We start from the raw sequence: 25,437 nt of genomic DNA on the forward strand, positions 1-25,437 counted from the left end.
TCCCAGCAGTCAGTCGCGGAGAGCATCAACCACCTGACACACGTGCTGGATGGCGTCGCGCACTCACAGGTTGAGGTCGCACAGTCCCTGGCGGGAATGTCTCACTCCCTGGACTCCATCTCAGCGAACCCTCGGACCCTGGTGGATACCGTTGCAGGCCTCCAGGACTGGCAGCGGCAGGTGTCATTGGGACGACGGGGCACCTCCCCGCTCGCACCTCCATCCCACAGTGAGGCCCGGGGGCCACTGGGCCCCCGAGGGAGGAGGAGGTTCTGGGGCCTGTCCCATTAACTCCATCACGGGACGTCCCTGAATGCTCGGCCTCCCCCGTCCCATCCCTGGTGCATCGGGTGGGCAGCGGGCAGAGCAGGGTGGCACCATGTCATCCGAAACGCCCGCGGAGCAGCCTGGCCCATCAAGGCCAGGTCACCCCAGGGAACGAGTGCCGATGGGGAGACATGTCGCTGGGGGTGATTCTCAGCAGTCCGCCTCCACTCCTGCTGTATCATCTGGGGATTTACTTAGATGTAGTGGTAGGGTCCGTAAGGCAATGAAGAAGGACACATAGTAAGTTGGCACCTGTGAAGGGCACAGTTGAGTTGTAGGGGCTAGGGCATCTGTGCATAATATTCACCATTAAACGCACTGTTGCACCTAACGTGTAAGTGTGATTTTTCCATTGACACAGGGATCGTGATGGTGACCGAGTGTCGCTAGGGTTGACGAGCAGTGAAACTTCGGTGCCGGGTGTGCAGTCCCTTACCCCCCACCCCCTCCCACAGCTACCCCACGTGGGCACGTGATGGAGTGTCCCTGACGAACTCAGCGACCACCGAGATGGATGGTTCAGCTATTGCCATGAGTCAGACTTTATCTAACGATTCTGAGCTCACAGCTCATCGCAGAGCGGGCTGTCACCATTCAACATGGCACTGATCACACCCGCTGACACAGCCATCAATGTCGTGCCATACCGTTATGCCGCAGTGGTAAGGGTGATTTAGAACTGGAGCAGTGTACGCAGAGCGGAGGGGGGGCGGGGTGTGGTGGTGGCAGTTGTGTGCTGACCGTTTGCACGACTGGCGATCCAGGTGGTAGTGTTGGTGTTCAGCGGTGCCGTCGCACGCGGCGCGAGAATCTTGCTGCCACCAACGCGTTGCGTGCCCGCTGTCCTCGCCAGTGCCGTCGTGCAGCCTCCTGGGCATTACCAGCACCCGGGTCGTGTCTGTGTGCTGCGCCCGACGCACCACCAACCTCCTCCTCCTCCGTCCCCGTGTTGGCACCACTGCCAGTGGCTCCTCCGTCCGACTCCTCCACCAGGGCATCTCCCCTCTGCATCGCGATGTTGTGCGGACCACTACAATGCGAGCGACCCTGTCGGGCTGGTACTGCAGGGCCCCTCCGGAGCAGTCCAGGCACCTGAATCGCATTTTCAGCATTCCGAAGCAGCGCTCCACCACACCGCTGGTTGCTGCATGGGCCTCATTGTAAAGGGTCTCCGCGTTGGTCTGAGGCCTCCATATGGGCATCATCAGCCAAGACCTCAGTGGATAACCCCTGTCGCCCAGCAACCAGCCCCTCAGCCGGGGGGGCCGTCCCTCAAACATATCAGGGATGAATGACTGTGCAATAATGTACGCATCATGCACACAGGGAACCTTGCGCACACGTTCATGATCTTCATGTGGGGGTCGCATACCACCTGGATATTCATGGAGTATGTCCCCCTCCTGTTTGTGAACACCTCCCTGTTGCCTGCAGGCGGGCGCATGGGGCCGTGAACACAATCAATGAGCCCCTGGACCATCGGTATTCCTGCCACGTTGGCAAATGCACGGGCTCGTGCGTCTTGACTTGCTCGATCCTCGGGAAAGGTGATGTAGCGGTCGGCGATGGCATAGAGGGCGTCGGTCACATCCTGGATGCACCTGTGCACCGATGACTGCGAGATCCCGGATAGGTCCCCGCTCGGAGACTGGAAGGAGCCGGTCACATAAATGTTAAGTGCCACCGTCACCTTGACGGCAACCGGGATCGCGTGTCCTCCTCCCGTTCCACGTGGGGCGAGGTGCGCCACGAGGTGACAGATATGTGTCACCGTCTCTCTCCTCAACCGGAGTCTCCTCCTGCAGGTGATGTTCGGCATTGTCTCGAAAGAGATCCGGCCTCGGTACACCCTAGGCCTCGGTTGGCGCCTTGGCTCCACCATCAGTGCCTCCTCCTCCTCCTCCCCCCCCCCCCCCCCCCCCCCCCCCCCCCCATGCTGCTCGACGACGGGCCACTCCGCGGCCATTTCCTCTGCTGCTGCAGCTGGCCCTGCATCCACTATGGGATGTGGCTGTGGACGCTGCTCGATCTCCAACTGCAGTGCAGCAGCCCCAACCCCTGCGCTGAACATAGCCGTTCGGTTTGAATACATTTTGCTCACCTACGGAAGGATGGTGGGGGGCAGAGAAACGACATGTTAGACGGAGGTTATTCGACACCTCGGCAGCTGCCTGCCACGGGATACCTGTGTGTCCCGGTGGCCTGGTCGCTCTGCTGACACGCGGCCAGCCTAACCCCTGGTCACTTTTTGCGTCCAGCGGGCAGTTAACAACACGTCCTCCTCACCGGTGCGTCAGTGGGCTGTGGCCATCAGCCACAGGGGAACCAGCGGCCGTGTCCTCGTGACCATCCTGCCATGGCAGGGCGGCTGACATGTTGCATCCGGGCCAATTGGACCCAATCCACTCCACTTGCTCCCTCTCTCCCCCACCCCCTCCCTCCCTCCCTCTCCGTTCTCCCCCCCACTTCTCCCTCTCCCCTCTCCCCCTCCCTCCCTCCCTCTCCTCTCTTCCCCCCCTCCCCTCTCCCCCCTCCCCTCTTTCCCCCCCCACTTCTCCACCCTCCCTCTTTCCCCCCCCCCCCCACTTCTCCCTCCTCCCACTCCCCCCCACTTCTCCCCCACTCCCCCCCCCCCCCCCCCTCCAAAACTGCGTTCTCGAGGATGCCTTCCCCAGCTTGCCGAGACTCCGGGACGGTCCGCTCACCTCCTCACTCCTCATCAGCCAGCACGACTTACTGGCGACTTTAAAAAGCAGGTGTGAACGGCGACGTACTGACCTTGCGTCACGACGTCGGGACTTCGCCCATCCAGCCCGGAGAATAGCGGGGGTGCCAGGGAATCGACTTTTTGCCTGCGTCGGGCGATTCGCTGTTGTTTTGCGCGCGATAAACAATTACAAAAATTTGGCCGGTTGGGAGAATAGCGGGAGCGCGTCGGACCGGTGTTGCGGAAAAAAAATGGCGCGGCCCGCTATTCTCCCAACCGGCGTGGGGTTGGAGAATCGCGCCCATGGACTGGGAGGTCTGTGAGGGCATGAACTTCGGAGAGGATCCTTGTGTTTATGGTGAAATGTCTGGGATGGGTATTTTGGGGTGGGTTTCGAGAGGGATTCAGCGACGCTGAGTGTGTTTTTTGTTCTGTTTGTAGTTTTTTCGTGGTTAGTGGGAGGGGATGTGGATTGGAGAGGGATGGGGAAGTTATAGGCCTGGGCAGTGGCTACCATGCTGGCTGGGTGGGCTAGTTAATAGATGTGAAATAGAGGGTTTTCCAGGAGGAAGGGGAGGGGCGGGGGGGATGTTGGTTCTTTGTTTGAGGTGGAGGGAAGTAGTCGGTTGTTGGTACGGTTGGTGTGGCGCATTTGGGAAGGAGAGAGGGCGACGGACATCCGAGGGTGGGCCTGGAAGGGTGTGTGAAGTGGGCCGGGAAGGGATATGGCTGATTGGCAGGGGAGCGGGGCTGGTCATGTGCAAAGGATGAATGGGCCTGTTAAACAGTTGCTTATGTTCACGTATCTGAAGGCGGACGTGATGTTTCTGCAGGAGACGCATCTGAAGTTGGAGGATCAGACGAGGCTGAGGAATGAATGCATCGAGGAGGTGTTTCCTTCTGAGCTGGAAGACGATGGGGGTGGCGGTGTTGGACAGTAAGAGGGTGGGGTTTGAGGTGGGGTGCATTGTGGCTGATCCGGCGAGTAAGTATGTGGTGGTTAGTGGGAAGCTGGAGGGGATACCCGTTGTCCTGGTTAATGTCTATGCCCCGAATTGGGATGATGTGGATTTCATGAGGCGGGTGTTGGGGATTTAGATAAAGGGGTGGAAGAGAGAGAGATGGGGGGTGTGAATGTTAATATGGTCCTGGATCGTTCGAGCCCGCAGTCATTGAGGTCGGCAGCGGCTAGAGAGCCGCTGAGATTTGGGAGGCTGAGGACAAAGGAGTTTTCATATTTCTTCCATGTGCACCAGGTGTATTCCCGGATTGATTATTTCATAATGCACAAGGCACTGCTGGTGGGGGTGCTTGACTCTGGGTATTCGGCGACTGTGGTCTCTGACCACGAATTGCATTGGGTGGATTTGCGGGTGGTTCAGGGGTAGGCCCAATTGCCGCATTGGTGGTTAGATGTGTGGGTGAGAGGGTGAGTGAGGGCGGCCATTCGGGGTTATATGGAGGTGAATGATACGCGACGTGTGGGAGGCACGGCCGAGCTGCGCCCAGTACTGGTGAGGGAGAGGGGGGAAACTCTTCACCCCCATACTTTGTCACAGGCTTGTATCTCCCTGATTCTTAAAAAGGAAAGGACACAGTGCAGTGTGGGTCATACCGACTGATATTGTTGTTGAATGTTGATGCCAAGTTATTGGCGAAGCTGCTTGCGTTGGGGATTGAGGACTGTGTGCCGGTGTTGATTGGGGAAGACGGGTTTTTGGAAAGGAAGGCAATTATCGGCAAATGTCCGAATGTTATGGAAGTAATTATAATGCGTTCGGTGGGGAGGGGGATGCAGGAGGTTGAGGTAGTGGTGGCGATGGACACCAAGAAGGCTTTTCATCAAGTGGAGTTGTTTGAGGTGTTAGGGAAGTTCAGGCAGCGATTTGTGGATTGGGTCCGGTTGCTGTGTAAGGCGCCAGTGGCAAATGTGCAGACGAACCGAGTGAGTTTGGGGTACTTTGGGTTACACTGTGGGACAAGAGAGGGTGTTCGCTCTCCCCGTTGCTTTTCGCCTTGGCAATAGAGCCACTGGCAGTGGCGCTTCGGGCGTCAAAGGATTGAAGAGAGTTTGAGCTGGGTGGGGGGTGGGGGGGGGGGGGGGGTCGTCAAGCATGAGGTATCATTGTATACAGATGAGCTGCTATTATATCTTATGGCTGACTTTGGGGGAATTTGGCTGGTTTTCGTGGTCTGAATTGAATATGGGAAAGAGTGAGATGTCCCTAATCAATGCTAGGGGGGAGGAAAGGAGATTAGGGGACGCTGCCATTTAGGGTAGTGGGGACGATTTGGCTCGATTGTTGGAGGGGATGAAGGTGGATTTTAGGAGGTGGATGTTTTGCTGTTGCCGTTGTCGTTGGCAGGACGGGTGCAGACAGTTAAAATGATGGTGCTGCCGAGGTTTCTGCTTGTTTTTCGGAACCTCTCCACCTTTGTCCCTAAGTCGATTTTAAAATAGTTAATGGGTTGAACTTAGGGTTTGTGTGGGCGGGGAAGGCCCAATGGGTGGAACGGGCTTTTCAGGAGCAGGGCGAGAGTGGTGGGGGGATGGCGTTGCAGAATTTGATGTATTATTATTGGGCTATAAACATTGCGATGGTGAGGAAATGGGCCCTGGAAGAGAGGTTGGTTTGGGGACAGGTGGAGGCAGCATCATGTATGGGATGTACTTGAGGGCTTTGTTGTTGATGCCTCTGCTGTTCTCGCTGGCCAGGTATTCTGTTAGTCCAGTGGTGGTGGCGGCTCTGAGTGTCTTCGGGCAATTTAAGCAGCACTTGAGGTTAGAGGGCAGGTCGTTGTGAGCGCCTATTTGTGATAGCCATAGATTTGTACTGGCAAGAGTGGATGCGGGGTTGTGGCAGGTGGAGAGTGAGTACTTCAGGGACTTGTTTGTAGGGGGCAAATCTGCGGGCTGGAGGAGTTGGCGGAATTGGTTGAGTTGCCTAAGGGGAATGGGATAGGTGCCTGCAGGTTTGGGATTTTGCAAGAAGAGAGGTGTCGTCTTTCCCAGGGTTGGCGCCTCTGGTGCTGCAAGAAAAGCTTCTGTTAGAGGATGAAATAGGGGAGTGGAAGAGTGTGGACATTTACGCAGAACTGATGGAGTGGAAGGGCGCCTGGGTGGAGGATGTTAAGTGCAAATGGGCGGAGGAGTCAGGAGAGGAGCTGGGTGCTGGGACATGGGCTGAGGCTTTGAGGAGGGTGAATGCGTTCTCATCGTGTGTGAGGTGAAGCCTCACCAGTGTAAAGTGGTGCATAGGGCCCATATGACAGTGGCGAGGATGAAGAGTTTTGAGGAGCTGGAGCATAGTGTCGGTGGTGTGTGGGAGGGACCTGCAAATCATGTCCACATGTTTTGGGCCAGCCCATTTTGATGAGGTTCTGGCAGGGGTTCTCTGATGTTATGTCCGAGGTTTTGGGGATGTGGATGACCCCGAGTCCGGAGGTGGCGATATTTGGGGTGCCAGAAGAACCGGGAGTACGAGGGTTGGGGGGGTGGGGGGAGAGAGTGGACGATGTATTGGCCTTTGCCTCCCTGATAGCCCAGAGACGGATTTTGTTATGTTGGTGGGACTCGGAGCCACCGAAGGCAGGGGTGTGGGTGAGCGACCTGGCAGAATTCCTGCTGTTGGAAAAGATCAAGGGCTGGATTCTCCGTTCCTGAGTCTTGGAAGTGCTGATCCAACAAAGGATCTGTGGAGCTCCACGGCAGAAACATCGGTGAGCGGGAATCGCCGGGACCGTGATGGACACGTGCAGGGCTGACAAGCGGCAGCCACGCGTAGATTATACCCCCCCCCCCCCCCACACACACACACACACACCGATCGCAGCCAAAATGATGGCATTGTTTATGCTGGACCGCGCCCTGTCCACCCTACAGCCCACTTCCTGGCCACCACAACTACTCCCCCCAGCCCTGGCAGAAGCCCCCCAGCCAACGGCATGAATGTTGGCAAAGTATGGCGGTGCTGGACGCTGTCCATACACCCTCTCTCTCTCTCTCCGCAGCCACCACGCCAAGCTTGCGATTGTTGAGAGCACATGTGGACTGCGGCGTTGGGAACTCGGCCCACCGGAGACGGAGCATCGCATGTGGGCCCGCTAATGAGATGTGAATGCGGTTGCAACTACGTGCGGTGTGCGGCACAATGATGGTGTTTGGCGGGGGCGGAGCACCTGCTGCATTTTCGGCATCGAGCGCTATTTGCCGCCCAATCGGCGTTTCCAATTTTGGCGTTGGCCAACGGAGAATCGCCCCCCAAGTTGGCTTGGCGGGGGTCGGTAGAAGGGTTCACTCGGAGGTGGAAACAGTTCATCAATTTCTTCAAGCAGGATTGAGGGGTCAGCAAGGTGAGAGGGCAGGGGGAGGGAGGTAAGGGGATTAATAAAGGGGAAGGAGGGGCGCGGTTGGGGCTCAATGTCAGAAGGTTTGGAGGATTAGGGTTGTTGGGATGGCCTTTTGTAGCTCTTTGGTTGTTCTTTTGATAGTTTATGTATTTAGATTTTGTCGAAAAGCCTTGAATAAAAATATGCATATTTTTAAATTACATAGGGGAACGATATAGGGGTGCCCCATGTCCCAATTCCCGTTTATGCTGATGATAGAGCCCTTGGCCATAGTGCTGAGATGCTCGGATAAGTAGAAGGGGATAGTGAGGAGGGAGAGATCGAGCATATGGTGTCTCCATATGCATATCTCTAACCTGGGATCTTCGGTGGGGGATGTAATGCGATTGCTTTGGGGATTTGGCGCTTTTCAGGTTACATGTTGAATCTAGAAAAGAGTGAGTTTTTTTTTGGTGTTTTCTCCAAGGCTGGTTGCCATTTTGGGTGACAACTACCCACTTCAAATATTTGGGAGTACAGGTGGGATTGGGCCCAGCTCCGTAAATTGAATTTCACGAGCCTGGTGGGTAGGGTCAAGGTGGATTTACTGAGATGGGACAGCCTTCCCCTATCTTTGGAAGGCTGGGTGCAGGCGATTAAGATGAATATTTTGCCGCAGTTTTTGTTTTTATTTCGGTGCCTACCAGTGTTTTTGCTGAAAACATTTTTTATGGGGGTGGAACAGTTGATTTTGTCATTTATGTGGGCAGGTAAGGTTGCAAGGATTATGAAGATGATGCTTCAGAGAGGGTGGCAGTCAGGGGACCTGGCCCTTACAAACCTGTACTATTATTGGGTGGTGAAAGCTGAGACGGTGCCGGGTTGGGGCAGGGAGCTGGAGGTTTTTTTGGGTGAAGATGGAGGCAGGCTCTTGTAAGGAGCCGGTGTTGCGGACGCTGGCAACGGTGCTGCTCCATTTCGGCCAAGTGAAATATTTGTGGAGTCCGGTGGTGGTGGCCATTTTGAAAATATGGAGGCACGTTTGGCTCCATTTTAGGTTAGGGACGGAGTGGTTGCCAATCTGAGGGAATCATGGGTTTGACCAGCGAGGATTAATTCCAGGTTTCAGGAATAAGAGGAGCTGGATGTGAAGGAACCGAAAGACTTATTTCTAGATGGACGATTTGTGAGTTCGGAAGAATTGGGGGAGAAGTTTGGGATTCTGCGGAGGGGGGGGGAGATACTCAGGTACATGCAGGTGCGGGATTTCGCGAAGAAGGTTTTCCTGACTTTTCCGGTGGCACTGCCCTCCTTGTTGAAGATATGCTGTCGGTGATGGGGCTGGAGGAGGGGGTCATCTCGGCTATCTACGGGTGGATTTTGGAGGAGAATATGGCATCGTTGGAGGGGGGTACCGTCAGGTGGGAGGAAGAGATGGGTGAATTCCTCAATCTTGTGCATGAGGCTGGGGTTGGTGCAGATAAAATTGGTAGATAGAGCGGACCTGACGAAGTTTAGGATGAGCCAATTGTTTGAGGGGTGTAGGACATCTGTGAAAGGTGCCCGAGTGGTCCGGCCAACCATGTACATATGTTCTGATTCTGCCCGAAGTTGGAGAAATTGTGGAGGTTGTTCTTCAGCACCATGTTGGCAATCTTGCACGTGGATTTGGAGCTCAGTCCACTGGGTGCTAAATTGGGGTGTTGAGCTTGCTGGAGCTGCTGGGGGGCAGATGTTAATGTTACATTTTAAACAGTTGGTTACCATAGCTGTTAAGGGTGGCAAAGCGGGGCTGTTGTTTTGGGTTATTGAGTGGTGGACAGGGAGGAGATGGGGGGGGGTTGGGGTCTTAGTTTTTTTTGCTTTGTTGTGTTGTGCATTTAAAATGTTAAAATATTAAAAACCTAAATAAAAATATTTTTTAAAAAAACATTTCTGGAGTGTAGAAAGAAGCGTGAGAGTGCAGCTTGACAGGGTTGACACAGGGGTTGTTTCCCAAAGCTTGGGAATCTAGACACGGAGGGGAAGGAGTCTCAGCTTCTGGATGAAGGGTCGGTGAGGAGAACTTTCAGTGAGAGGATTGTGAATCTTTGGTATTATTTTTCCCTGAAGTTTGTAGATGCACCACAGTTTAGTGTATTTGAATTACCTTACCGATACAGCAATCTTCTTCCCATGACATGTAAATATTGGGCTGGATTCTCCGCCCCACCGCGCCACAATTCTGCCCCGACCCGCCGGAGGGATTCTCCATTACGCCGGCCGTTCAATGGGGTTTCCCATTGTGGGGCAACCCCACGCCGTTGGGAAACCCCCGGCAAAACGGAGAATCCCGCCAGCAGAGAATCCCGCCCAATACCTCTAAAATATTAATATGGAACTAGCTATTTGCAGCAATGTCCTTGAACAATTTGGATTTTTTAGGATTAGATTTTATTGTTGCACTGAATTAAATTAAATTGTGTAAAATGACGTCTGGCCAAATGTCAAAATAGGTTGATGTCAGTGTGGAATATTCGAATTGCAAGTTGAAATATGTAAAAATATGGAGTATGTGAACTATTTCCATTCAAAATTTTTATCACATTGATGTAGGATATCTTTCATGTCAACATGCCGTGGCCAAATCGGCCTTTTGCTACTAAACCTTAATGTCAATATAGAAGAACTACAAATCAAGGTCTGACACACTTTGTGACATTATGATAATCTCCTCCTGGGGCTCAGCCAGTTAATTTAATGAGCTACATCTCTCACACACACACACCAAAAAGGTTAAAGATTCATTCTCTCCTCTCAACTAATGAATTGATTTTAGCTACAGTGGCAGTAGGAGTTCTGTACTTGACATAGAGTCCTGAATTAGAACTGGGCAAATATTCCAGGATCCTCTGTTCAGAACATGCGTTTGTAGACATCAGGCAAGCCTAAACTTGGCTCTGATATAACACTTTCAAGTAACTTGGCAAATGGCTGTCAAAGCTCACCATTACATTTATTGCATGACTGCTTAGATGTCAGTCGTGTATAAAACTATACTCCATAAGAACCTAATGCGTACAGAAAAGATGGAGAGTGGGAAATTGGCATGGAAAAACAAATTTATAACATTAAATTGCATTTTTGTGCTCATGTTATACATCTGATCTTAATCTGTAAAGTAAACTGAGCAAATCAAAATCTGTAGTGAGCCTCCTATATTAGTCATAATATCCCATAGTATCAAAAGAGGTCATTTGGTCCATCATGCCTGTGCCAACTCTTTGATACAGCTATCCAATTAGTCCTGCTAATGTCACTTCTGCCCAATCGCTCTCTTAAGTTTACTTATAAAGTAAAAATTGTATGAAAGATTATTCTAAATGTATTTCAGAACATTAAAAGTAAAGCTGGTGGCATCAACAGTGTTCTCAATGTTATTTCATTTTCTAATGATTAAAATATCAAATGGGTTTTGTTTTTCCACAGGGTTAGCAAAACGTGTTGGTGCACGCCTCCTATTAGCTTCTACCTCTGAAGTATATGGAGGTAAGGACCAATTTATGGTTGCTCTTTCACTGCCTCTCTTCATAACCACAGCAATCTATGCCTTTTTAAATCTATACCTTTTTATGTAAAATGTACGTTTAGTTAAATTCTGCAAAATCGGCTTTGGTCCTTCACCAAGAAATGCCTTCCTCAGTGGATGAATCATGGATGTCGCATGGAATCATGGAATCAGTGATGATAATATCATCCAATAATATATTAATCATAAAGGAGAATTCAATTATTTTGAATCATCTAATCCTAAATATTAAAATTGGTGTCTCCTAGTCCCCTTGTTTTACCTTACTTTCAGCATGAGTAAATGCCATAGACATCACAGGCACAAGAGCCCCGAACTAGGCTTTGTACCACCCAGGATTATACCGATTGTTTCCTCATGTGGGCTGCGCTGTTTTGCCAGTGGCGTCACATGATTTTAGTTCAACTCATTAGAGACAGAAAAGTAGTTTAATCTTTCTAGGTAGGTTATTCCTTTCTTTTGGGAGTAACAGCATTGTTTTTGTTCCTTTATGCTTTCTTTCATTTGGTTCAATTTTGTTCCCATTTTAGTTTTTTTAGTTTTTCCCTTTGTCACCTGTTATTAAACCCTTTCCAAAAGTCTTTAAAATGTTAAATGCATCACAGTTTTACTTTTAGAAAAGTCACCAATCAATAAATGGAAGAGGGAAGGTCAGGTTGTCTGAGGAAAAGATTAACAATAAAAAAGCTACAGCCAGGACGATGAATCTTGGAATTTAGTTAAATATCATGTATGCCCCAGCAGAAGCATTTCTGCATATTCATTCCCAATGAAATGACTCCCCAGGCAGTATGCCCACAAATTATTCTCCACTTGACATCATCTACCACCCATTTAGCTGCAGAATGAATTCACAGACCAAAGTAGAAATGGGTCAATTAATTAAGTTATTGCCCGAACAGCTGATTATAAATGACTTTTTTTCCCCTGATGCTTGCCTTTCATGGCTATGTGTGTGGAGTGTATTCTGCAATCTACACCAGAGCTCCTTGTAGACAGTAATACCAATGAAAGACAGTAATGGGATAGATTAGGGGCAGCACGGTAGCATGGTGGTTAGCATAAATGCTTCACAGCTCCAGGGTCCCAGGTTCGGTTCCCGGCTGGGTCATTGTCTGTGTGGAGTCTGCACGTCCTCCCCGTGTGTGTGTGGGTTTCCTCCGGGTGCTCCGGTTTCCTCCCACAGTCCAAAGATGTGCAGGTTAGGTGGATTGGCCATGCTAAATTGCCTGTAGTGTCCTAAAAAAGTAAGGTTAAGGGGGGGTTGTTGGGTTATGGATATAGGGTGGATACGTGGGTTTGAGTAGGGTGATCATTGCTCGGCACAACATCTAAGGCCAAAGGGCCTGTTCTGTGCTGTACTGTTCTATTCTATTACTGATGGATGTCACTGATACCTGGGGCAGAGAAAGCCTTTTTTCTCTACTGGATCGACTGGTGACTGTGCATGCAGCTGCTGGCATCAAATTTGATGCTGCAGTGGTTGACAAATTGCTACCATCTTTCTGGCTCAGCATGGGTCAGCACCTTGCTCACCTCTGCTGTCCTGTGTTTCACTTGATGCTCTGTTTTCAAAATTTTTGCCTAATTTCCCTTGGTTGTTCTATTTCTGCTGGTGACTCCCACATGTCGAATGAGTACCATTGGGTTGTGAGATAGATTGGGCGATAGCTGGCTCCTTCAGGACACTATAGAAAGGGAAAATGAGTGAATATTATACCAGAATTCACAAACACTATTTTGTTAAACAAATGTGACGTTCCAGTATATAATTTGACACAAAATTGTAGTTCATGCATGCTATGCCAGTGAACCACAAATGCCTGTGTGTAAAAGACACAATACAGGAACTTCCGGTGGTGGCTATGAAGGAGTAAGTCCCACATTTGGTGGCTCCCGCTCGGGTCGGACTTTTGGACCTTTTCCCCTGATTTTCTACCGAACTTGAACTGTAAAACTGAAGACAGAGGCAGTTGTGCACTGAATTCCCACATCGGTGCATTTAGAGAAGGATTAGAAGTGCTTGTAAAGGCAGAAACAGAAAGACAGAAAAGGCTTGGGCTGAAGCTGCAGAGGGAGACAGCATGGCGGAGGACCAGACCTCTGGTTTGTCGACCCAGCGGTCAACGGAGCAGCTGATGCAAGTTATTCAGGAAGGCTTTGCTCAGCAGAAATGGGACTGCTTGGACCCGATAAAAGAGCCGATTGAGCGGCTGAAGCTTAGATTGGACGCCCAAGATCAGGCGATCAAGAAGACGGAGAAGGCGCTGGCTGAGCAGGAGGAACATCAAACCGGTGGAGTTGGAGGTGGGGATGCTGAGAGACCAGCAGAAGAAGCTCCTGGAGAAGGTTGAGGACCTGGAGAATAGGCTCCGCCGGCAGAACTTGAGAAGCGTTGGACTCCCGGAGGGGTCCAAAGGAGCGGACGCTGGGCATACATCGCAGATATGTTTGAGAAGCTGCTGGGGTATGGGGCATTCTCCCGACACTTGGAGGCGGACAGGGCTCATAAAGCACTCAGGAGGACGCTGCGAACGGGAGACCCCCCCCCCCCCCCCCCCCGAGGGCAATGGTGGTGAGATTCCACAGGCACTTGGATAAGGAGCGCATTCTACAGTGGGCCAAGCGGACACGGAGCTGTAAGTGGAACAATAGTATCCTGCAGGTCTACCAGGACCTGTGTGAAGTGGCCAGGAGAAGAGCAGGTTTCAACCAGATTAGGTTGATCCTTTTTAAGAAAATGGTGAAGCTCGGACTGTTGTATCCGGCCCCACTCTGGGTCACGTACTAGGAACAGCACTTTTATTTTGAGTCGCCTGAGGACACGCTGGACTTCGTGAAAAGGAAAGGACTGGTGGTGGACTGAGAACTTTTGAACTTTCCTGCAGCGTTCATGTTTTTTGTTTTTTTCTTTTTGTTTCTCTGTTCTTTTAAAAAAAAAAGCTTCTCGTTTTTCAATTTGTGGAAGCTGTTTGTAATGCCTTCTGTATTGATTTGGGAACAATGGCAGAGCTGAGTGCATTAAGGTTTTCATTTGCACTGTTGGGGGATGGAGGTGTGCTTGTTTAGACTTTGGTGTCTTTCTGTCGGGCAATTGTGTGGGGATTGTTTGATGGAGTATGTTTATATGAGCGGGGGGCAGGGTGAGGAAGAACAATAGGTGGGAGACTATCCGGCACCAGGGGTGGGGGCCACCAAGCTAGCTGGGCGGGCTAGCTCACAGAAGCGCAGTGGGGGTGTGCATATGTTTGGTTTATCAAAGGGGTTGGGTTACAGAGTGTTGTTACTGGGGGGTGGAGGGGGCGGGGGGGAGAGGGGATAAAATGTCCTGTTAACAAGGGAGGAACTTGGGCCAAGGGACAGAGAGGAGGTTGGGGGCGGAGGCTGCCTGGGGGTGGGCCGGTGGAGGTGGGGAGCATGGACTGGAGGCGGGGCCCAAAAAAGGGGATGGCTGATCAGCAAAGGAGGGGGGCAATGAGCCCCCCAACTAGGCTGATCACCTGGAATGTTCGAGGGTTAAATGTGCCGGTCAAGAGGGCACGCGTGTTTGCGCATCTTAGGGGACTGAAGGCGGATGTGGTAATGTTGCAGGAGACGCACCTTAGAGTAACTGACCAGATTAGATTGAGGAAAGGCTGGGTCAGTCAGGTTTTCCACTTGGGACTGGATTCAGATTAGAGGGGTAGCAATCCTGATCAATAAGCGGGTGGTGTTTAAGGCAGGTAGAATAGTCTCGGATGTGGGACGTTGGTACATTATGGGCAGTGGGAAACTGGAGAGGGTGCAAGTGGTATTAGTAAATGTGTATGTGCCAAATTGGGGTGATGTGGAGTTTATAAAGAGGATGCTGGGGAAGATACCAGACCTGGACACGCGTAGGTTGGTCATCGGAGGGGACGTCAACACAGTTATTGACCTTGGCTTGGACCGGTCAAGCTCGAAAATGGGCAGGGTGCAGCAGGGCCTTATTGGCAGGGGTGGTGGACATGGGGTACTCGACGATCACAATCTCAGACCATGCTCCGCACTGGGTTGGCCTGCAGGTTAGTAAAGACAGTAACCAGCACCCGCACTGGAGGTTAGATGTGGGAATTTTGGCCAACGAAGGGGTGTGCGAGCGGCTGAGGAAATATATTCATAACTACCTGCAGGTCAACGACACGGGGGAAATTTAAGCAGCGGTGGTCTGGGAAGCACTGAAGGCGGTGGTCAGAGGGGAGCTGATCTCGATACGGGCCCATAAGGAGAAGATGGACAGGGCAGAGACGGACCGACTGGTAAAGGAGATACTACAGATCGATAGGAGGTATGCGGAGACCCCAGAGGCAGGGCTTTTAAAGAAACGGCGGAAGCTACAGGCGGAGTTCGGCTTGTTAACCACAGGGAGGGCGGTGGAGCAGCTGAAAAAGGCAAGGGGCTGATCTATGAGCATCGAGAGAATGCCAGCAGAATGCTTGCACAGCATCTTAGAAAGAGGGAGGCGGCCAGGGAGCTAGGGAAAGTAAATGACGGAGATGGGAACCTGGTTGGAGATTCAGCAGGGGTGAATAAGGTGTTTAGGGATTTCTACAGTGGGCTGTATAGGTCGGAACCCCCTACGGGGCCGGAGGGGATGAGGCACTTCTTGGGGGGGGGGGGGGGGGGGGGGGGGCTAAATTTCCCAAAGGTGGACGGGGAGCTGGTAGAAGGGCTCGGGGCCCTGATCGGGTTGGGAGAGATAGTGGAGGGTCTGAGGGCCATGCAGGCGGGTAAAGCCCCGGGGCCGGATGGTAACCCAGTGGAGTTTTATAAAAGGTTCTCTGAGATATTGGGGCTGGTGTTGATGAGGATGTTCAATGAGGCAAGGGAAAGAGGGGTGCTGCCCCCGACGATGTCACAGGCTACGATTTTGCTGATTCTGAAGCGGGACAAGAACCCAGAGCTGTGTGGGTCCTACAGGCCGATATCCCTGTTGAATGTGGACGCCAAACTGCTGGCCACAATTTTGTCCTCCAGGATTGAGGATTGTGTTCCGGATTTTATTGCGGAGTACCAGACAGGGTTTGTTAAGGGTAGGCAGTTGGTGGCCAATGTAAGAAGGTTGTTAAATGTGATCATGATTCCCCTGGAAGGTAGGGAGGTGGAGGTAGTGATCGCAATGGATGCAGAAAAGGCTTTCGATCGGGTAGAATGTGATTATCTGTGGGAGGTACTGGGACGGTTCAGATTTGGGTGGGGCTTTATTGACTGGGTCAGGTTGCTGTATCAGGCTCCTGTGGCAAGCGTACGGACGAATAGGATAACATCGGACTATTTAGACTGCACGGGGGGATGAGATAGGGATGCCCCTCTCGCCACCGTTGGCAATCGCTCTGAGAGCCTCAAGGGGCTGGAAGGGCTGGGTGTGGGGAGGTGGAGCACAGAGTCTCGCTCTATGCAGACAACCTGCTACTATATGTATTGAACATAGAACAGTACAGCACAGAACAGGCCCTTCGGCCCTCGATGTTGTGCCGAGCCATGATCACCCTACTCAAACCCACGTATCCACCCTATACCCGTAACCCAACAACTCCCCCCCCCCCTTAACCTTACTATTAGGACACTACGGGCAATTTATCATGGCCAATCCACCTAACCCGCACATCTTTGGACTGTGGGAGGAAACCGGAGCACCCGGAGGAAACCCACGCACACACGGGAAGGACGTGCAGACTCCATACAGACAGTGACCCAGCCGGGAATCAAACCTGGGACCCTGGAGCTGTGAAGCATTTATGCTAACCACCATGCTTCCATGCTGCCCATTGGACCCATTAGAGGGATGGAAGAGGATTCTAAGGGAATTTGGCCAGTTTTCGGGGTATAAGCTAAATATGGGGAAAAGTGAGATGTTTGAAATCCAGGCGAGGGGACAGGAGAGGCGATTGGGGGTGCTGCTGTTTAGATTAGTAGGGGGAAGCTTTAGGTACCTAGGCATTCAAATGGCACGGGAATGTGACCGGCTGCATAAATTAAATCTGGCCCGGCTAGTAGAAGGAGGATTTTTGGAGATGGGACGCACTCCCGTTGTCATTAGCTGGGAGAGTGCAGACGGTGAAGATGACGATCCTGGGGGCGTTGGTAACTGCGCCTCTGCAGTTCCCGCCAACACGATATTCCACCAGCCCCGTGGTGGTGGTGGCCCTGAGAGTCTGGGGTCAATGGAGGAGACATGTGGGAGCAGAGGGAGCATCGGTCTGGTCCCCAATCTGTAATAATCACCAGTTTGTCCCGAGAAGTATGGATGGGGGGTTCCGGATATGGTGGAGAGCAGGGATTGAGAAGATGGGGGATATTGTTTATAGAGGGGAGCTTTCCGAGTATGAGGGTGCTGGAGGAGAAGTTTGGGTTGGCGAGGGGGAACAAATTTAGGTATCTGCAGGTGCAGGACTTCCTACATAAGCAGGTGTCAATCTTCCCGCTCCTACCGCTAAGGGGGTTTCAGGACAGGGTAGTTTCCAGAGGGTGGGTAGGAGAAGGGAACGTCTCGGACATTTACACGGAACTTTTGGGGTCAGAGAAGACGCAGACCGAGGAGCTGAAGCGCAAGGGGGAGGAGGAGCTGGGAGGAGAGATAGAGGATGGTTTATTGGTGGACGTGTTGAGTGGAGTCAACGCATCCACAAAATGTGCCAGGCTCAGCCTGATACAATTCAAGGTCGTTCACCGGGCTCACATGACAGTGGCCCGGATGAGCAGGTTCTTTGGGGTGGAAGACGGTGTGCAAAATGTGCGGGAGGACCAGCGAACCATGTACACATGTTCTGGGCATGTCCGAAGCTTTGGGGATTTTGGCAGGGGTTTGCAGATGTCATGTCCACGGTGTTAAAAACAAGGGTGGCGCCGCGTCCAGAGGTGGCGATTTCCGGGGTGTCGGAAGACCCAGGAATCCAGGAGGAGAAAGATGCAGACGTTCTGGCCTTTGCGTCCCTGGTAGCCCAGAGACAGATACTATTAGCTTGGAGGGACTCAGAGCCCCGAAGTCGGAGACCTGGCTATCGGACATGGCTAGCTTTCTCTGTTTGGAGAAAATCAAGTTTGCCTTGAGAGGGTCACTGTTACGGTTCGCCCGGAGGTGGCAAACGTTCGTCAAGTACTTCGCGGAAAATTAATCGTCAGCAGAAGGTGGGGGGGGGGGTGGGGGGGGGGGGGGTTAGTTTAGCTTAGGTTAACAAAGGTAGGACCTGTAAGGGAGGGAGACGGCTTTTGCACTATGTTTATAGTTTCATGTACATTGTTTATTGTGTTGTTGTTATAATACCAAAAAAACCTCAATAAAATGTTTATTAACAAAAAAGACACAGGACAGGTGGAATAAATGCAATCCTCTCTATATGACCCCTGGTGATTGTACATTCTGGTTTAACTGCTGTATATCAGAGTCATTTATTTGAGCTTAGTAAAGGGCTTCAGGTTGAAAGGACTCCATCTCATTACTTTGGTACACATTGCGCTGTTGCCTGAGTCAGATGTAAAATTACTATGGTGCCTATTGTCAAACAATTGCTCCTTCACCTTCCTTGCTGTCTGGGTCATTTGTAATAACTTGGATCCAGCAGAGAGCTACTAATTGGGTATATGTGTGAGCAATTGTAACATTTTATGGTTATTTATTGTGCTATTTTTAAAATAAAAAACTAAATTTTTTAATCTTTAAAGATCCAGAAGTTCACCCACAGCGTGAAGATTACTGGGGCCATGTAAATCCTATTGGTCCAAGAGCCTGCTATGATGAGGGCAAAAGAGTAGCTGAAACCATGTGTTATGCCTACATGAAGCAGGTTAGTGCATACCTCAGATATACATTTAACTAACCAGGAAACTAAGTTCCAATGTGCGTATTAAATTTTGAACTCTAGGCAGTACATTTTAAGAACAGTAACGTTTTAAGTAATTGGTATATTACACTTAAGTGTTCAAAAGTTCTTAGTTTGTATGTTAGATTTTAACTCTTATTTAATATAATTAGATATCCTAGTGCCAGGTATTCACTCTTTGATTTCCGATGGCTTTGTGCTATTATAACTGTTATATTTCTAATATTTTTGATCAGACAGTTTAAAGCACTGAAGATTAATCCTGGAAAGCATCTGCAAAAGTACTTCTAATTATTTGTCTTGTATTCCGTGCTACGCAATTTTTGAAAACTGTAATTGAAGATAATTTCATCTTCACACTGATGTTAATAGAACTTTCGCAGAAAAATGGCACGAGCATTTAGAGATGTTAGATTAATAATCTATCAATGTTAATATAACACCAGTGATTTCAGGAATATAAATTTGTAGATGATTGCTAATGCGAATGAGCAAGGAAATCTTGTGGCTCCTCCATTCCCACTAAAGATAACTCTTATGTTTTTCTGCATCAACCATGCTGTGCTACTTTACATTTTTTTGGTGGGAAAAAATCCTTGAACTCTTCACTTCAGGAATCGTAATCAATTTGTTACTGCTGGTTGAGGAAATGGATTTGCATAATTTTAGCTAACATCCAGATTGGAATTAATAATATAAAGTATTGGAAATTTGGCAGGTAACAGAGGTAGCTTTAAATAATGTATATTTTATATTTGTGGTATTAGAAATCCGATATAGATTTAAGTAAGTTTAATTTTGTTTTTCTGTATTTGAATGGGGTTAATCACGTCAGTTTGCTTTTGATGCATGCATGGTGATGAGGGTTTATGAATGAAAGTAAACAGGTCTGAAAGTAAAACTAGGTTGTTACAACTAGGGGTCACCCTAGGACAGAAAGAACTTTGGAGCTGTTTTTATTAACAAACATTGTATTAAGGCATTTATGGTTTTATAACAAAAAAAGATACAAATACAAATGTAAACATAATTCAGTGCGTAACACATCCCTCCATCTCTCTCATTGTTCCCGCCTAAGCTAGACAAAAATAATCTAACTCCCCCTACCCCCCATACTCCTTGCCTCCTCCCCCTTATTGGTTCTGCGAACAGTTTAGTTTTCCCCGAAGAAGTCGATAAATGGCTGTCACCTCTGGACGAACCCTAACATTGATCCTCTCAGGGCAAACTTAATTTTCTCAAGCCTGAGAAACTCAGCTATGTCGCTAACCCATACCCCTGATTTTGGGGGCTTCGAGTCCCTCCATGCTAGTAAGATCCGTCTCCGGGCTACCAAGGAGGCAAAGGCCAAAACGTCGGCGCCTCTCGCCCCCTGGACTCCCGGGTCTTCCGACACTCCAGAAATCGCCACCTCTGGACCCGACGCCACCCCTGTATTTAGTACCGTAGACATGACATCCACAAATCCCTGCCAGAATCTCCTGAGCTTCAGACATGACCAAAACATGTGGACATGATTTGCGGGCCCTCCTGCACACCTCCCAAACCTGTCCTCCACCCCAAATAAACCTGCTCATCCGGACCACCGTCATGTGTGCCTGGTGAACCACCTTGTATAGGCTGAGGCTGGCACATGGTGAGGTTGTGTTGACTCAGCTCAGAGCACCCTCCCACCGCCCCGCCAACTCATCTTCCCATTTATGATTTAGCTCACCTATCTGGGTTTCCTCCCACTCCATAAGTTCTTTATAGATTTCCGATACCTTCCCCATCCCCGCTCCCGTTCTAGAGACTACCTTGTCCTGTATCCCCTGCGGCGGTAGAAGCGGAAAGGTCAAAATCCATTCCATCCTAGCAATTCAAACTCCTATTCCAGATCCTCCAAACAGGGAAAGCTACCATCAATAAACAGATCCCCCAGCCTCTCAATCCCTGCTCTCTGCCACCTCTGAAACCCCCCATCCACCCTTCACGGTACAAACCGGTGGTTACCACAAATTGGAGTCCACCCGACGCTAACTCCACTCCCATATGCTTCCACCACTGACCCCAAACTCTCAGGAACGCTACTACCAGTGGGCTTGTGGAGTACCTGGCTGGTGAGAACAGCAGAGGAGCCGTTACCAGTGTTCCTAGACTTGTGCCCTTACATGAGTCCGCCTCCACCCGTTCCCACACCTCCCCACTACCCACTTAGTAATCATGGTTATATTTACCGCCCAGTAGTAGTTCCTAAAGTTCGGCTGTGCCAACCACCCCCCTCGGCTCCGCTCCAGCAGCACTTTCTTTACTCACAGAGTTTTACCCACCCACACAAACCCAGAGATCACCGCATTCACCCACTTAAAAAAGGCCTTTGGTATAAAAATAGGGAAGCACTGGAAAACAAACAAAAATCTTGGGAGAACCGTTATTTTTACAGTCTGTACCCTCCCCACCAGTGACAACGGGAGCATGTCCCACCTCCGAAAGTCCTCCTTTATTTGCTCAACTAACCAGGCCAAATTTAATTTATGTAGCTGCTCCCATCCCAGCGCCATCTGAATACCCAGTAACGAATACTCCCTCCCACCACTTTAAACTCCTGCCCCCTCGCCTGGATCACAAAAACCTTGCTCTTACCCATATTCAAGTTGTACCCCGAGAACCTGCCAAATTCCCCTAAGATCCGCATAAGCTCCCCCATTCCCCCTACCGGGTCAGAAATATACAGGAGCAGATCAACTGCATATAGCTAGACCCGCTCAAAGGCCTTCTCTGCATCCATAGCGACTACCACTCCCCCTCCGTCCCTTTGGAGGGCATCATGATTACATTCAAGAGCCTTCTAACGTTGGCCGTTAGCTGTCTGCCTTTGACAAACCCCGTCTGGTCTTCCCCTAGCACCCCCGGAACACCATCCTTTATCCTTGAGGCCAGCAATTTGGAGTCGACATTCAGCAGGGAGATTGGTCTGTCTGACCCACATTGCTCTGGGTCCTTCTCCCGCTTCAGGATCAATGAGACCAAAGCCTGTAACATTGTTGGGGGAAGAACACCCCGCTCCCTTGCCTCATTAAATGCCCTCACCAGAACATGGAACTTATAGTGCAGAAGGAGGCCATTCAGCCCATCGAGTCTGCACCGACCCACTTAAGCCCTCACTTCAACCCTATCCCCTTAACCCAATAACCCCATCTAACCTTTTTGGACGCTAAGGGCAATTTAGCATGGCCAATCCAACTAACTTCCACGTCTTTGGACCATGGGGGGAAACCGGAGGACTCAGAGGAAACCAAGGCAGACACGGGGAGAATGTACAGACACCGCACAGGTAGTGACCCAACAGGGAACCGACCCTGGGACCCTGGCGCTGTGAAGCCACAGTGCTAACCACTATGCTACTGTGCTTCCCAACATCCCAGAAAACTTCTTGTACAATTCCACTGGGTAGCCGTCCGGTCCCGGGGCCTTACCCGATTGCATGGCCTCCAATCCCTCTACTACTTCTACAATCCAGATCAGGGCTCCCAACCCCTCCACCAACCCTTCCTCCACCTTCGGAAACTTCAACCCTTCCAAAACTTGCCTCATCCCCTCCACCCCAGCTCGGGGCGTCGACTCATACAGCCAAATGTAAAACTCATTGAACACCCTGTTCACCCCCACTGGGTCCAAGACCGTATTCCCCTCTCTGTCCTTCAATCTTCCATCTCCCTGGCCACCTCCCTTTTCCTAAGCTGGTATGCTAGCATCCTACTGGCCTTCTCACCATACTCGTATATGGCCCCTGTCGCCTTCCTCAACTGCCTCACCACCTTCCCTAACTCCACCTGCAGCTTCTGCCGCTCCTTCAACAACCCTGCCTCTGGGGCTTCAATATACCTTCTGTCCACCTGGAGTATCTCCCTAACCAGCCTATCTATCCCTGCTCGCTCCACCTTCTCCCGATGAGTCCGTATCAAAATTAGCTCCCCGCTAACCACAGTCTTCAGTCACATGTCCCACAACATTGCTGCCTAAACCTCCCATGTCATTTATCTCCAAATAATTCTGGAAGGCCTCCCTCACCCGCCCGCACACCACTTATCCGCTACCTGTCCTACATCCAATCTCCATTGCAGGCGCTAACCCCACTCCTTTCTCACCCGTAAACCCACCCAGTGTGGGGCATGGTCTGACACGACAATCGCTGAATACTCGGCGTCTACCACCCCCGCCAGCAAAGCCCAGTTCAAAATGAAAAAAAAATCAATCCGGGAGTACACTTTGTGAACGTGGGAGAGAAAAAAAAGTCCTTCGCTCTTGGCCGTCCGAACCTCCACGGATCTACTCCTCTCATCTGCTCCATAAACCCTTTTAGTTCCTTCGCCGCGGCTAGCACCCTCCCTGTCCTTGAACTCAACTGATCCAACCTCGGATCAAAGACCATATTAAAGTTTCCCCCCCCCCCCCCCCCCCCAATGGTCAACCTATGCAAGTCCAGGTCCGGAATCTTCCCCAACACCCACCTCATAAACTCCACGTCGTCCCAGTTTGGTGCACAAGTTTTCACTAATACCACTGGCATCTCCTCCAGCTTCCCACTCACCATAACATACCTACCCCCAAGTCCGCCACTATATTCCCTATCTCAAATGACACCCGCTTATTGATCAAGATTGTAACCCCCCCCTAGGTTGAGAGTCTAGCCCCAAATGAAATACCTGGGCAACCCACCCCTTCCTCAGCCTAGTCTGATCCACTACCCTCAGGTGTGTCTCCTGTAGCATTGCCACATCCGTCTTCAAATGCGAGAACACACGAGCCCTCTTAACCCGCCCATTCAGCCCTCTCGCGTTCCATGTGATCAGCCTGGTCAGGGGGGCTTGCCGTCCCCCTCACCCCCGCCAATCAGCAATCATCCTTCTTAGGCCAGCCTCCAACCCGCATCCTACACCTCCTCAGACCTGCCCTCGGGTGTCCACCTTTATCGACCTCCAATTTGTCTCCAAGCGCCAGTCTCTCCCCTGTCAGCAGAGCAATTCCCCCCTCCCTCCTACTCCACAACCCCGCTCCAATAACAAAATAGCAGTCCCAACCCCCCCATAACAAACTGATCACCTCGCCTCCCACTGCGCTTCCGTGAGCTAGCCCGTCCAGCTAGCCTGGTAGCCCCCGCCCATGGCACCAAGCAGCCTACCCCCCACTGATCCCCCCCCCCCCCCCCCCCGCTCGAACATACATATGCAAACCATAACAATCCCCGACAAACACAAAGAAGACAATTCCACCCACCATTCCCATTAAGAACAAAGTTAACCCACATACAAAACTGAGCAAAGGCCCAAAAATTGGTACAAAAATAATACATACAAAACCCAAAGAGAAAAGAAATTTGGCAGCATAGGTACAGAATTACTCGCCCCCAAGTTCTATGTCCTCCATCACCTGCCAATCCCCTGTCCTTAACAAAGTTCATCGCCTCATTCGGCGATCCGAAATAAAGTTCTTGACCCTCGTAAGTGACCCACAAACAAGCTGGGTACAACATGCCAAACTTCACCCCATTCTTGAAGAGTGCTGATTTAACTTTATTGAAGTACGACCTTTTGGCCAGTTCCGCACCCAAGTCCTGGTAATGCGCAGCTCGTTATCTTGCCATTTGCAGCTTCGCGTCTACTTGGCCCACCTCAAGATCTGTTCCTTGTTCAGGAACCAGTGCATTCGTAACACCATTGCCATCGGCGGCTCATTCATCTGCCGCTTCCTCATAAGCGCTCTGTGTGTCCTGTCCACCTCCAAGGGCAAGGTAAACGGACCTACCCTGTTGCTCGTTGTGCTTTTACTTAATTTGCTCTGTTTAATGACCTTGTTCTAGAGTCGCCAGGTATCTTTATGATACCACCACGAGGTTCAAAGCTAAGTGCTGATCAATAACTCAATACACCGGTTAGTAAGTTTCAAATCAAAACACATTTATTATATACACAGTCAATCACTACTCATGCATAAAACTCTACTTCCTAGACTATCTCTAACACTAAAAGGCCTACACTTAGCTTTGGAAATGGCCCACCAGGTCAGGGGAACAATGGCCTTTCGTTCGATTCTGAGTCTGCAGGCTTCAAGCTGGTATGGACTAGTAGCGCCTATCTCGTAGCGTGCGTTGACTGGAGACTTACGTGGTTGGTGCAGCTGCTAGGCAGGTCTCTCGTTGTTGAGAGTCACGGTCAAGAGTTGTTTCGAGCTGCTGAGAGACCCTACCAAGAAGGACGAATTGAACTTGGGGCTCTGTTTTATAGCCCCCAGGGGTTTTGCGCCCTTTTGGACAGACCCTGGGCCTGGTCCCAATCAATTGGACCAAGTCCCAATCGCTTGAATCGATTTCTTCAATACTGGAGCTGTTCCCTGATCGCTGGGCAATTCCTATGTCCTGGCTCCCGCTGGCAGCGGGGAGTCTGGTTTGGTCTCGATCGTTTTAATGTTTCCAATTGTTCCTGGGGATCGCTCATTAATATGCAGATGGTTGCTGGTTTCGGTTCTGTCTGGATTTTTGCAAGTCTTAATACACAGGAAACCTTGCACCTGCTTGTTTCCCTGTGCCTGACCAGTTTTCCCTGCATTCTTTGCAGGCCTCCATTTTGGAATTGGGAAGTGGCCAACCCAGGTGGCTACAACCCCCAGCAGCTTCTCGAACATATATGCCA

At 50.7% G+C, this 25,437-nt stretch overlaps 1 protein-coding gene across 1 annotated transcript in view; it reads left to right on the forward strand.

Annotated features, from left to right (window-relative positions):
- The window catches only part of uxs1 (UDP-glucuronate decarboxylase 1), a 113,373-nt gene that overhangs the window by 52,279 nt on the left and 35,657 nt on the right, over positions 1–25,437 (forward strand). Inside the window, exons 8-9 of the mRNA XM_038818235.1 lie at positions 10,832–10,891; positions 18,612–18,733. Of these exons, the coding sequence (XP_038674163.1) occupies positions 10,832–10,891; positions 18,612–18,733 (182 nt within the window). The remainder of the gene's footprint in view (positions 1–10,831; positions 10,892–18,611; positions 18,734–25,437) is intronic.

The sequence above is a fragment of the Scyliorhinus canicula genome, chromosome 14, assembly GCF_902713615.1.
Source record: "Scyliorhinus canicula chromosome 14, sScyCan1.1, whole genome shotgun sequence".
Classification (NCBI taxonomy): Eukaryota; Metazoa; Chordata; class Chondrichthyes; order Carcharhiniformes; family Scyliorhinidae; genus Scyliorhinus; species Scyliorhinus canicula.